At 39.3% G+C, this 15,073-nt stretch overlaps 1 protein-coding gene across 1 annotated transcript in view; it reads right to left on the reverse strand.

Moving 5' to 3' along the window:
- Positions 1–3,520: 3,520 nt before the first annotated feature.
- The window catches only part of LOC101859682 (inverted formin-2), a gene marked incomplete in the record, with an annotated part of 36,035 nt that continues 24,482 nt past the window's right edge, over positions 3,521–15,073 (reverse strand). The window contains 10 exon segments of the mRNA XM_035973386.1: positions 3,521–4,476; positions 5,826–5,910; positions 7,049–7,213; positions 7,645–7,768; positions 8,798–8,979; positions 10,246–10,383; positions 11,546–11,665; positions 12,978–13,142; positions 14,514–14,662; positions 14,922–15,073. Of these exon segments, the coding sequence (XP_035829279.1) occupies positions 4,289–4,476; positions 5,826–5,910; positions 7,049–7,213; positions 7,645–7,768; positions 8,798–8,979; positions 10,246–10,383; positions 11,546–11,665; positions 12,978–13,142; positions 14,514–14,662; positions 14,922–15,073 (1,468 nt within the window).

Raw genomic sequence — 15,073 nt, forward strand, 5'->3', positions numbered from 1 at the left:
CCCCCCCAATTTTGGTTAATAAGATTTTTGGGGGTGTATTTCTAGTTGTAACAACCAACAGATAATTGCGTTTTACAACCTAAATTTGCAATTTTATAACCACATTTGTAATGACAAAACTCTATCGAGGCCTAGTTGTGATATAATGAGGAGCTGGAAACAGCCTCGGGTCTTTGTCATCCTTATATTGTTATGTCGGTCGATACTTTATCAGTTTGTATCTTATTATTGTGTGTGATTCGTTATGCAATCAACAAATAACTGTATTGGATGAGATACGGATTTCATTATCACACACACACTAATAGAATATCCAGACTTTGGAGAGACCTGAAAGAAATATTTTAAATGTACTAACTTAAAAAACGTATTGATTTTCATCGTGATCTCAACAGGATTCTCGATTTGATAAAGAACAGTGCTCTTTATTCAAAATGTTGATAATACGCCTACAATTTATTTTCAGTATTGTTAATTTATTTTTGTTTTTAACTATTAAGTTCACAGGGTCTACCATGGATTTTAAATTTAAACAGTAAAGTAAAAACCAAGCCGTTCTGTGAACTTACTTGAAAACAACCTTGTGCCCCGTGTGTTCATGTCTCAATGAAGTTGCGAGCACAATCAAACTCTTGTACCAAACCAAACCAAACCAAAAAGAGTTAATTATTTACAGTTGAGGATTCATGCCTTGTCTGGACAGGGAAAGCAATAATATAATTGCGTTTGAATGACTGCCTAGCCACGTCGGCGCACAAAGAAACAAGCAGGTCAGTCTTCTGGCTATTGTGAAAAACGAAGAACGCCCGCCCAAAGACATTAAAAATAAGGTCAATATAAAACTATGTCTCAAGTCTAGGGGAGGAACAGTGGAGCGAACAAGTGAGTACTAAACTCCATGATATAATGCCTAAGCTGGATGTATACGAAAACCTTCGGATCTCTCTAAAAAAGATGAATGGTGGAGTCTTACACTTAGCCGTCGATTTGCAGTTCTAGATACCTCAAATAACCTAACAGCTCAGTGGCATCATACTGGATTACCCTGGTGATGGACTTGATTCAAATACCCATGGTGGTGGTTCTTGGACATGGATTGTTTGGAGGTTTCCAAGACTCTCCATTCATTTCCACACCGCTCTGTCCTGTTAGAGGTGGACGTGACCTTAACATAACTTTCCAGTCATCTAAAAGGGTGCCAACCCCAGGTCATAATGCACAATGACACCAATATATTCACCACATGTGGTTATGAATTATATGACAAGTGCCAAATAATAATAATAATAATAATAATAACAATAGTGATGATGGGGCTCCTGTCCATACCTGGGAAAGTCTTCAAAAGGATACTCCTGGAGAGAATCAAGCTGGTAACAGATCAGAAGCTTCGAGGAAACCAGGTAGGATTCCGCAAAAACCGATCATGTGTGGACCAGATCGCAACTCTGCGCGTCATTGTTGAGCAATCGCTTGAATGGAATTCACCACTTCATTGACTATGAAAAGGCGTTTGACAGCGTGGACAGGGAAACTCTGTGGAAACTCCTGCATCATTTTGGAATACCTGAGAAAATCGTCAAGCTTGTGAAGGCCACCTATGATGGAATAAACTGCCAAGTCTTCCACGAAGGACAACTTTCAGAACCATTCCAGGTACAGACAGGAGTGCGACAAGGATGCTTGCTCTCACCTTTTCAATTCATACTTGCTATTGACTGGGTCATGAAAGAAGCCACCAGAGGCAAACGTAATGGAATACAATGGATCCCTTGGCAGCAACTGGACGACTTGGACTTCGCCGATGACCTTGCACTGCTCTCTCACACACATGCTCAGATGCAAGAAAAGACCAAGGAACTCAACAGCCTATCAAGGAGTGTTGGCCTACGTATACATCCAGGCAAGTCAAAAGTAGTGAAACTAGGAAAAGTTTCAAGCCCTGCTGTGACAGTGGAAAGACACTCCCCTGGAAGAACTGGACTCCATTACCAACCTTGGAAGTGTCATCGATGGTAAAGGTGGAACCGAGGCAGATGTTAAAGCAAGAACCGCCAAGGCAAGGTCAGCATTCAATCAACTATCAAAAGTCTGGAAAGCAAGCAACATCTCACTGCGCACCAAGATTCGACTCTTTAACTCCAACGTCACGTCTGTGCTCCTCTACGGCTGCGAAACTTAGAAGACAACGAAGACAGTACTGAATAAAGTCCAGACTTTCATCAACAGATGTATGAGGAGTATTCTAAGAATTAAGTGGCAGGATAAAATAAGAAATGAAGAGCTGTGGGAAAGGACAGGACAAAAGGATATAGAAGTAGAAATAGGACTAAGAAAGTGGCGATGGATGGGACACACCTTAAGGAAGCCCAGAGGAAACATCACAAGACAGTCACTGCAGTGGAACCCACAAGGAGCAGGAGGCAGGGGTAGGCCACCGGAAACATGGAGGAGATGCGTAGAAAGGGACATGAGAGAAATGAAGCTCACTTGGAACGAGCTAGGAAGGATGGCTCAGGACAGAGATAAATGGAAGGAGCTTGTATGTGGCCTATACCCTGCTAGGGGTGAAAGGCATTGATGATGATGATGATGGGGCTCTCGTGGTCTAGAGGTACAATGTTCGCCTCTAATTCGATAGGTCTTGGATTCGAAACCCGACAGCCAAGGAAATATTTCTTTCTTTAAAATGTTTTCCTTTCACCTCCTTTCCTGTCCTCTAGACATGTTCTGTCATCTGCTTTCATCTCAAAGTGTTCAAATATTAACAAATTGACAAGAACTTTTGCTGTCTAAAGGCGGGTACCCTTTCACACCTGAGAAAAGTGAGGACAATTAGCGTAAAGTGCCTTTCCTAAGGACACAACGTTGGGTCCCTGATGAGGTTCAAACTCACGACTTTTCTGTTTTGATCCCGACTTACTCTGTTCCTTACAGGACTGGTGGTCTGTCTTGTTTCACTTTATCAGTGACAGTTGTGTCAGTGAGGGCAAGTCCCAATAAAATCACATCCTTCGAGACAGCAAGCATGATACCCACAGTGAAAAAAGTAAGAGATAATTCTAAAGTCTTTTTTTTTTTTCAAAAACTTGTCAACTCATACAATAATAATAATAATAATAATAATAATAATAATAATAATAAATAGCATTTGTATAGCGCATATCCCCTCTCAACAGCAGGCTCTATGCGCTTTACACTATATTATTACCCCCAGCAGACCACAGAACACTCCGAAAGATTCTCAGCTTCCTGGGAAGCATACAGTGCAAGCAGCTGAGTAAGCGCTCAAACACTAACAAGATCTTTCGCTGTCTATAGCCGGGTACCCATTCCCACCTGGGTGAAGTGAGAAAAAGTCGTGTAAAGTGCCTTTCCCAAGGACACAACGTCGGGCCCCTGACGGAATTCGAACCCATGACCTTACGGTTGCGAGTCCGAGAGCCTAACCACTAGGCCACCGACGCCATACTATCACATCCTCTCATAGACAGCAAGCAACATGGACAAAATAATTAAAAAATACAAAGTTTATAAAACCTTGTCAATTGTTTATTTTAAACTGAAATAGATTGCACAATATTTCAACATCTTGAGACAACTTTATAACACTACTTCCAAAATACCATTGAAGAGGACACCACTACAACTACTACTGACCTATTGGTAACAATTCCATGGCTTATCTACAACTTTTAGTGTCTTTCATTGCTGTCTGAAAGTTCAGTAAATTCACTCAATGATTCATATATACAAACAAAACAAAGTTATGAAAGAAATGATCCCAGGAAGCCCTTTGACTTTGACTAATTGATCTCAACTCAACACTTAAATAAGTACAAAGTACTATGTTACCAGTATATGTACAGTTTTGTCATTTTTCAACCCTCTTTTCAAAGCCTTTCATGGCATTACTCTTTGTTTTCATGGGTGGTACACCCTGAGATTCTGAAACAACATCTATTACTTTTAAAAAATATAAATTTTATGTTGGACTAATGCATATTAAGTAAAAGAAACACATCATTATGATAGTGAGTAGGCCTACCAGTAAACCTGCAACAATTTTTTGCACATAATTTTAATCAAATATCCCCATCTGTCTGTAATATCTGCAGGACACAAATGCAAAACACACAAACTTACAGAAAACATTTACAAATCACATGCTTTTTTTCCCAAAAGAAAGAAATAGCATCTATCTACAGTTTCTCAGTATTTTTTTTTTCGTTTTTTAAATTTTGTTTTCGCTCTTGATGATAACATTGACAACTCATGATTTGCGATGTCATAAACGGACACTTTCAGTAATGACATCAGGGACTGGCTTAGTCTTCCTCTTCACTGACAGCCTTCGGAGTACATTCCCCCTACGGATTTCGTTGACCAGATTATCCACTATCTTTGAATCCCCGGGTCCTGCAAGGCCTGGCAGTTTTCGCGCTCCTGGGACCACCACTGGGTCTCTGTGGATACCTGGAGACCACAGGGACAAATAAGTCACACAATAAGAAGAAAGGGAAAACTGACTGGATTTGCATCTTATTTAATTTGAATTACAAAGCCAAGAAAAGCTGATGTAAGTCACTTAATAATAAGTTGAGATATGAAAAGAAAAGTATACCAGTCTTGCATGCACATAGCGAAATCAGCGAGATGCGGAAATCATTTTGTTAAGTATGAATTTTGCATTGTTAATCCAAAAAAATCAGTAAAACAATGAAAACAAAAGAACAAAAATCCCCAAACATTTTCTTTTTTTTTGGGGGGTCTTTTTTAGTTTTTGTTGAAGTTTTACGGCGCTCGCAACTGTATAAGGTCATTTGAGCGCCAGATGATTAGAGGTTTTACAAGAGAGTAACAAACATAAAAAAGAAGAAGGGGAGACAAGGACGACAGATGTTTGACAGGAAAGTAGGAGCAAACCACACCAAAGCACCCGCCAACCACCCACTTTTGTCTTTGTAAGAAAACTATCAATAGGCTGAAATGCTTTCCTTTCTAAACTGAATCTTGTAAAACTTAATGATATGCGTTACTTGAGGCACGCTAACAATACCTAACAACAATGTCAGCAATGCGCACTGGTTATAGCTCAAATTACAAATACTGTAAAGAGATAGATGACAAAAATCTTTCAAAAGGCGAAATTTGCAGCAAGCATGGTATGAGTAATTCTCTTTAAACAAAAACCATGGGAAAACCGAAGAAAATCTAGCGGTCCGGCGGATTTCGATAAAACTTAAAGTGGACTCCACCAGATAGAAAATGAAAATATCAGTAAATCATAATAATATAGTAGAGGCTCTGTTAAGTGATTTGAGGGTTTGAAAATTGAATTAGAATACAAAAGGCAATATTCTATGTCTACTGATCTGTTTTCTTACGTAACAATTATTATTATGACAAATCCGAAGAAAATAGATAAATACTTGATTACTAACTGAAAACACAGGTTCTATCACTGGTCTAGTCACTAGTCAGGATGCATCCTGAAAGAACTCGGTCTAATCTTTCTTTTCTTCTGTTTCTCTATCTCTTCCTCTCCCTACACTTTCATCACTTAGAGTTTCTCTTTCTCTCTATCTATCCTGTCTGTCTCTCTTCCTATATTCTCTTCTCTCTGTCTCTGTCTCTGTCTCTCTCTTTCTCTCTCTCTCTCTCTCTCTCTCTCTCTCTCCCTCCCTCCCTGAAGAGCCCAACAAAAATTAATAAAGTTCAATTCAATTATTTATCTCTCTTCCCATGCATGACATCCATTTGGGTACACAACAGCTCCAGCCACTTCTAACACACACAGAAGAGGTTACTATACTGCAGCTCACCACTTTTCCTCTTCTCCAAAAGCTCCTCATGTGCTTTCTTCCTCATCTCTGCCTTCTCAGCCTGCTGTCGTCTTGTCTCAAGCTCCTGTGGATATAGACAGTCATTGAGGTTTGAGATAGTATAAAAAGAAATTTAGAGAGGGTTAAAAGCAGGAAAAAACAAAGTATCTACCTTTATTGTCCAGGTATGGGTATATTTCTATGGTGAACGGTAATGGAGAATTTCTCTGTCTCTGTCTCTTTCTTTGTTCCTGAATCTCTCCAACACTCTGTCACTCTAATTCACATATATTCACAAGAATGCTTGAACACATACTTAACTACACACACACACACACACACACACACACACACACACACACACACAAATACAGACATTCATACAACAAACACACATATTACATTCACAAATGTATCTGCAGAAAGTACAAAATAACAGACACATGTAAACAATGTACTCTCTCCCTCCCTAATTCTCTCTCTCTCTCTCTCTCTCTCTCTCTCTCTCTCTCTCTCTCTCTCTCTATCTCTCTCTCTCTCTTTCTCTCTCTCTCTCTCTCATCCACAAATAAACACAAACACAGACACGTGAGCCAAAGTACACTCTCATTCACACACATACATGCAGACCAAAAATAAAAGGATAAGCTTGCTTTTATACAATGTAAATTAATGCCGTCAAATTCACAGACATTGATGACAAAAGGGCAAAACTGTACTTTGTGGTTACAATACCCTGTTGTTTTCTTCACATAAGGATTTATGGTGTTTTTCAGAAACGAAAAAAAAACATCTGATGATTATTATCAAAAGCTATGAAATTTGGTGAAAAAATGTAATTATTGTGTTTTTAATGGATCCTACAATTTGAATTTGGTACATGAGGTGGTTTTTGACATATAGAATTTAAGACAAATTAATTCTTGACAGATTAAAAAAGTTATAGACAATACAAAAAATGCAATGAAATGTCTTTATAAAAAATGACAAAAAGAAAGACTACATTTTAAAAGACATGGTCTAAAGGTATGGCGTTCACCTCTCATTCAGTTCGAAATTTGAAACCTGACAGTGACGGGACAATTTGCTTTTCTAAAATTTTCTCCTTTCACCTCCTTAATCCTGTTCTCTAGACATTTTCTGTCATTTGCTTTCATCTCCACTGGAATAAAACAACACAAAAACATTGAAAACTATGCACTTTTTATCAAAGACATATTCACCTGTTGGCAAGCCTTCACCCTATCACAAAACTCCATGAAAGCTGCCAGGAACTCCTCAAGGTTAAAGCTGTTCTCATTTTCACAGTAATGCTGGGCCAGGCGACTCTTCTGCTTTGACAGACGCTCCAATGACTCATCCACATCCGACAAATCACCGTCAGCCTCCTGAAGAAGTGAATGTTAGTTTGGTTTATAAATAAATCTGTTTATTCAACAATTTATTTAACAAATAAACGAGTGAATGACTTTACTTTGTATTATGTTTGCAGCTGAGGCTAGTCTATTACTTGAAGTCCCTGTGTCTGTGGTGTAATGGTCAAGCACTTCATCTGAAATACAAAAGACATGAGTTCTATCTGTCCTACAGTAGGGAAGACATAGTTATGAAGTAACTCTGTCTTAACCCTTGAGCAGTTAACCTATATTTATGTATCCTTAGCCTGAAAGAGTGAAATCAGAGGAACTAAGGTAGATCTACCTTAAATAGAGCAAGGAATTTTTGTTTGAAACAAACATTTTAATGCAAGATTTTAATATAGATCTCAGTGAGAAGGAGAGCTTTCGACTTTAAGAGTGAAAGACTAAAAAAAATTTACCTCAAGAAAATCTCCAAACTGTTTCTTGATTTCTTCATCTGTGTTGTTGGCCATCTGGTTCTGCAGTTTTTTCACTGTGGCTTTCAGAGCTTTGAACTCATTTTTTACTTGCTCCACCGAGAACCTGCATTCATAAAGACAGTAGAAACCTTGTTACACAATACAGTACACTTTGGCATACATACACTCCAGATTTTAAGAACTCCCGAAAACCCACCCCCCTCAGTAATTTACGTTACAAACAGTATTTGCCAAATCTGGGACTATTCATTAGTTAGAATAGTGATACACACAATACACTACAAAATAAGTAAGCAGGCACTTTTTCTACAGATGATTGCGGTCATAATGTACTGGTTAACACTCTATGTCCTCTGCAAAAATATCACAGATGTTTTGTCGACATGATACTGAACAACATCTATACACATAAAATGAGAAAGAAGTAGAAAAAGTCTCCATACAACTACACGCTCTTGTAAAAGCTGCAAGTATAACTGAGATTGTAAATATCACAATAAAAAATGAGAGTTTATTTTATGTTTCAAAAAGTAAGCGTCTCGTTCCATCATTCTTTTTTTATTTACCTGCATCACAAGCATTAAGATAAAGCCAATAATGTTTATGAATTTACAGGTGCCGTCATATCATCATCATCAATGCCTTTCTCACCCTACATCAGGTTACAGGCTACTAAACAAACAATTTTCACCTTTCCCTTTCTTGGCCTAGCTTATTAATACTTCTTTACTACTTACTTACTTACTCTCTCTCCCTATATTATCATCAGGTACATAAGGCAGAGAGCAGTTGACGCCCCACTTGCCTGTCCCTGGCCATGTCATCCAATTTTGGCAAATCAAGGACCTGGGTGATTGCCTCATCCCTTATTGTGCATCTATAGCTTCCAGATGGTCTTCCTCGTGTTCTTTTTCCAGTTGGTTTCCAATACCATGTCTGAAGGGGCATTCTTGTCTTCCTCATTCTTAGTACATGTCCTAGATATCTCCATCTTCTCCTTTTTTTGGTTGTGTTGATATCTTCAATTCCAGCAGTTTCCTACACTTCATTATCTAATACTTTTTTACGAGGGCTGTAAATCAACTCCCTCAAAAAAAGAAACATAAAAACCCCCAAAACACGCAGAACTCACCTTGCTACTTTATGCAGATCCTCCTGTAGGTCCTCCACAAAGTTTAGCACTTCCTTGTCCTTCTTCTCCGTCTGTTCCACCAGCACGTGCAGCAGTGACACCTTGGGGTCATTCGACTTAGTCAGGACCAGTTTGTTGAGGGAGCTGATTCGGAAACCTATAGCATTTCCTGCACTGCTTCCCTAAAACAAGTAAATAAAGGTTCTGTAAAAAAAATGCAATTAAATATCTACTAATTTACATGTGTATTTCTTCTTTTTTTTGAACAATTGTTATAAAGTGTGGCTACAAAGTAGGCTCCACAAAAATAATAAGAAAAATTGGTCTCATTAGCCAAAGTAGGAACAAAGACATCTAAATCCTATGTCTATTATTCCATGTAAGTTTAAGCAATGTTTTCCTCTGTAGATGTGTTGGTTATCATTAGATCAAGACATTGATGGAAAAACTATTATCATTATAATTAAGTATGCTCTAGCCCTTTGTAATTTTTTAGCACAGAACAAAGCACAGGCTATATAATAATATACACATTTCCGCAGAAATATAAAGTCAAAAACCATTTCAATTCAAGTTACTTCACATAAAAACAAAGCAAGGAAACACATATATATGGAAAACAAGTAATACTTAGACAAGACATAACCTATAGGAATACACTTTTAAGACTTAATTAGAATGAGAAAATAATATATATGTATAAGGGGCATTCAAAAAGTCTTTCAGAATATTTAGGAATTGTTGTAAAAAGATGAAACTTGCAGAATGTGATTTTTATCTTTCTGGAACACTGCATGTCATTATCATCATTGTCTTTCCCACCCGGGGTCAGGGTATAGGCCACAAACAAACACTTTCCACCTTTCCCTACCTTGGGTTAGCCTCTTAATGTTATTCCAGCTGCATGTAGAGATTTGAAAAATTCTGATGAGCCTTTAGAACTTGAGAGTACTTTCATGAAGAAAGAACTTAAATATGATGGAAGCTGTGAAAAAAAATTATCCTACTGCACAACAATGCTTTAGTGCACAGAGAGGTGAAGGCTGCTCTCACAGCAAAGCAGTGGGGCCATGAAATTCTCCCCCCCCCCCCATCCATCCTTTTTCACCATTTGACTATTTTCCTTTCTTCAAATCTGAAAAAAATATTCACATTGGGACAACATTTCCATAGAGTGATGAAGACGCTATATCTGCAGTGGATGAATGGTTTCAGTCTCATCAGAGGTCATACTATGCTGACGGACTTTTTAATGTCATTCAAAACTAGCCAAAATTTGCAGATTGGCTTTGTGGAGAGGTAGCATTGTGGGTGTCATATAATACATTTTTCGCTCACTTCTTTCAAAGTAGGGTAAAGCCTTACTGAATGTCCCTCGTAAATATGAAATATATCGATTTTATATTCTAGAGCACATGCAACCTGATCCAAAATGGAAAATGTCTCACCTTATTGATAAAGTTTCCAGTGTGCAAGACAAATCTAAGAAACTTTTTCAGGGATTTATTGTCATGAAGACTTCGGCACACGCTGGTCAAAAGGAGCAAACTTGACCTCACATTCGACAACTGGCTGTGAAAGTCAGACTGAAATGAACAAAGAATAACAATGAGTAAACAAAGACCAGAATTGACAAAAACAACAATAATAATAAACAAAAAGAATAGTAGACCTATTTATACAGTGCATAATATATTCCTATTTAAAAGAAGGCTCACTGCTCTAAAAACTTAGATTAACACTGGCGAACCCTTCAAAATTTCCAAATGTTTAGAGCTTTCTTGACCCTGATACTAAACATCCCTTGCAGGGAGCTGAGGAACCATGAAATTGTAACTGAAGATTTTTAATGCCTTATTGCGATACTTTAAATATTTTAAGGTGGACTATTCACCATGCCTATAGGCTATGGGCTAATCTGGGCGGAGAGGGATCCAAAGTTCCAGCAGACGAAGATACTAAATAAAACTAAATAAAAAAACCCTTCCCCAACACTGAAACTGTGTGTGACAACAAATTGCCTAACTGCTAAACCAAAGACACTGTTTGGGATGTGGTGAATCATGCATGAATAGTTTTTCCATGACCCAGTGTCCTACTGCAGAGGGGAGAAGCCTTGTTGAACCCTTGTGGCCTATACAACAAAACTCATATAACAGAGTCATCAAGCTGAACTTTGGTTTAGTTGATGAATCCGAGTGTTCGCTACAGTAATGTGAACACCAAGTGACATAAAAAAAATGTGCTTAGCATACGGCAACGTTTGTTTCCACAGACCGGCCCGCAATTCATTATATCTATGCCTAGACTAGCCTTTCATTATCTAGTAGCCAGGGGGAGGGGGTGTGTGATTGTGGCCCGTAGGTATCTCAGCCGACTTTCCATACACAAAATGCTTGAGATTGGTTATTTTCATCAAATCTATCTAATCATGACCAAGCAAATAAAAGATGTATGATTTTAAAGGATGTAGTCAAACTGAATTAAAATGGGTAGCTTTTGCCCCTCCATAATGGGAAACCTGACAGTCCTAAAATTTACCAAACTATAGGCCTATCAAATGAAAATTTTACAAACTTGGAGTCACTGGATAAAAGATATTTATAGCACTAGAGGCCCCCACACCTTCAAGACCAGCAAGCATATTTCATGTTGAAGTACCCATACGCAGAACATCTGTAGGTATAAAGAGAACAAATATAACATCTACTGCTTTTTTAACTTTGGTTAGATCCACTTTAAACCAACCTTCAAGAGCATAAGTTCCAATCTTAGCTGATAGGAAGGAACTCGTATCAGCTGCAAGAAAAATTTTTCTGCATTCCCGAGCTTTTCCGCATCTCCGTCATAGCTTTGGATGAGCTCAACCTGTGCAAATAATAGATAATAATAGATAGCATTTGTATAGCACAAATTTCCCCACAATTGCAAGTTCTTTGTGCTATACAATCTATATCATTACCACAGCAGACCTAATAGCATTCTGAAACAATCTCAACTTCCTAGGAAGCATACAGTGCAAGCTGCCCTTATAAAGGCACTAAAACACAAACATACAGACAAGATCTTTCACTGCCTATGGCTGGGTACACATTCATACCTGGGTGGAGTGAAGAAAATATGAGTAGGCTAAAGCACCTTTCCCAAGGACAACAACGTCGGGCCTAAGGCTTGAACTCCCTAACCCACAACTTCATGATTATGAGTCCAGTAGCCGAATTAAAGGCAGGACAGTGTTAAACCAATCAAACTTACATTTTAAATGTCTACATAAAATGCACAATACCCTGGTTCAAATTGCAAACAGGACATTTTCGAACTATGGTTGCTTGGGTTTCAAAACTTTCCATCCATATGTGTTGTAATATCAGAGAAGGATAATAATTCCGAGGTCCTACCTATATCAAGTGATGCCACAGTGCAATGTTTGTGTATGTATGCATGTGTTTGTGTGTGTATGTGTGTGTGATTGTGTGTGTGGGTGTGTGCAAGTGTGTGCGTGTGTGTGTGTGTGTGTGTGTGTGTGTGTACTTGATTTTGAGTGTGTGTATTTGAGTGGGTATTTGGATGTGAGTGTGTGAGAGTGAGTGAGCGAGTGAGTGTGTGTGTGTGTGTGTGTAAGTGTGTGTGTATGTGTGTGTGTGTGTACTTGGTTTTGAGTGTGTGTACTGTGTGTGTATTTGGATGTGAGCGTGTGAGAGTGAATGAGCGTGTGAGTGTGTGTGTGTGTGTGCGTGTGTACTTTGTTTTGAGTGTATGTATTTGTGTGTGTATTTGGATGTGAGTGTGTGAGAGTGAGTGAGCGAGTGAGTGTGTGTGCGTGCGTGTGTGTGTGTGTGTGTTGGTGCGTGTGTATTTGTGTGAGAGAGAGAGTGTGTGAGAGTGAGTGTGTGTGTGTGTATTTGTGTGTGTATTTCTGTGTGAGAGTGAGAGTGTGAGAGTGAATGTGTGAGAGTGAATGTGTGTGTGTGTGTGTGTGTATATTTGTGTGTGTGTATTTGTGTGTGAGAGTGAGAGAGTGAGTGAGTGAGCGTGTGTGTGTGTATGTGAGTGTGTGCGAGTGTCTGTGTGTGTGTGTGTGTGTGTAGTTATGCACGTTGTGAAAGAGGTAAACAAAATGATAAAAGGCTGCAAAAAGGCCACTGAATTGCCTCGAACAAACACATGTCGTCCCACTCACCTCATCCACTGGAGGTAAGATCTTGATAAGCCCCTTTAGCTTTTCCACTCCAATGCTTCTTGCTTCACCCTTTCTGATCAAGTCGACAATAGCCGCGTTGTTCTTTCTGAACTGTTTAAGGTAGATGTTGACATTCATGCTGCGCTTTGGGTCAAGTAAACTGATCTGTGGGAGGAAAAGTGAATTAACTGGTTAGTTAGTTAGGAGAATGGTATAGAAACTGCTCACATCATGCATCAAGTTTTCATCTTGTCATGCCATGTTACTGGAGGGAATATTGAAACATTGATCTCTTCCAGATCCCTTTTCCAGTAACAGAGAAACCTGAAAAAACGCAGGAGCTATGGGATAAAGAATATCCAAACAGCAGGAACTCAGCATAACAGTTAAAAACAATATCATCTTTCTCCAAATAAAGAATAACAATTATATATAAATAAAGACAAATTAAATAACTTATGACAATTATCTGTTTATAGTCATGAAGGTTGTGCATCGAATTCTTGTCATATTTTTCTTTTTTCCACCTTCATTTTGCCCTTTTCGTTTTACACTAGGGGCGGGCAGGAGACGAGCCGAGTACTCGTTTCTCGCGAGAAATGCCCTTCCTGTCACTGCCAAGGCACTAAACTACTGCCCGGTACCGAGAAGTGATACTGCTCGTTGGCTTGACATAACGAGTAACAGTAACGAGAGTTAGAGAGTGAGAGGCGAGAAATGACAACGACGCCACCCATCACCGTGCCGTCCTGTGTGTGAAACTCAAAGGGAGGGGGGAAGGTGGCGAGACGAGGCGAGTGGGGAGTTGATCAGGGCCTAGGCCTAGATCTTCCAACCTTCCTTCAGCGCCTGCACCTGCGCAACAGGGCTAGCCTAGTTTAGATCCCCGCCACGACCAGCCTTCTCGCTAAACAAGTTGCTCGTACTGTGGGGCGAGAAGAGAAATCTCGGCCACGGCCGGCCCCTCTCGCTGAGCGGGTGGCTCGAACTGCGGGGCGAGAAGAGAAATTGGTCATGAGACGAGAAGCATTTCCCGTTAACGAGACGGGAAGTATTTCTAGGTACCGGGACCAGTCCCGGCGAGAAGTAGGGCAGCTTCTCGGTCTTCTCGCTCGGGAACGAAAAAGTGCTTTCCGCCCGTCTCTATTTTACACCAATATTTTGAACTCCGATTTGAGCTGCCCAATGTCATGTGTTCCACTGCAGTAGCGCCCCTTTTAACATTTACTCTAACTATGTGAAGTCACAAATTTGTTTAAATATCGTGAAAATCTGGAATTCAAGTTGCACGTAGAAAAAACCCAACAGTATACAGTATCATATTGCAGAGAGTAGCCTGTTATTGAAGGCTGAAGATAATGAAGGTTATCTTCTCCAAATGGGCCACCATTTTCTAGCATATTTACACAATCTACAAGCATCTGTAAGGTAATTTTTTTGCTATTCATCTTGAATGCAATGAACATGAGTCTGATTTCACAGTCAATAGAGAACTTCACCTTTTAATTTGCCTTCAATCCTGCTATCATACTTTACCTCAGATGAAGTTGCATGAATTTTTGCAACTCGCTCCTCCGTCTTTGGTTCTTCTTTGACTCTTTTCTGAGAAAACAATTCCTCTAGTTTGTCATATTCCACCTTGATCGAGTCGTCCATGGTATTGACATCACCCCAGATACTGGTTTCTATAGAAAGAAGGTAAAGAAAAAAAACTCTCAGTAAAAGATATGTGATATCTATAATTTGTCTTCTTCAGTGATACTCATCAGTGGTCTGCTTGGTACAATGTAAGACCCGAGCACTATAGGTGGAAAACAATCATTCCCGTGGCTATAACTCATGTACCAGTCTCAAATAACTGTAGAACAATAATAACAATAACACAGACAATAATAATGCCAACAAATATTTTTTCTCTGTCATTTGCACTACATATAGACTTACTTTTCACTTGCAGGGCAGGCACTTTGTTCCAGGTAAAATGTTTCATTTTGCAGTTTGGATCTGGAGTTTTGATGGGCTCAACGCAAGGTACAGCAGGGGGTGGGGGGACTCCAAGACCCATTGGTATGCCACCGCCTGGGGCAGGTGGCGGG

The sequence above is a fragment of the Aplysia californica genome, unplaced genomic scaffold (assembly GCF_000002075.1).
Source record: "Aplysia californica isolate F4 #8 unplaced genomic scaffold, AplCal3.0 scaffold01187, whole genome shotgun sequence".
Taxonomy (NCBI): Eukaryota; Metazoa; Mollusca; class Gastropoda; order Aplysiida; family Aplysiidae; genus Aplysia; species Aplysia californica.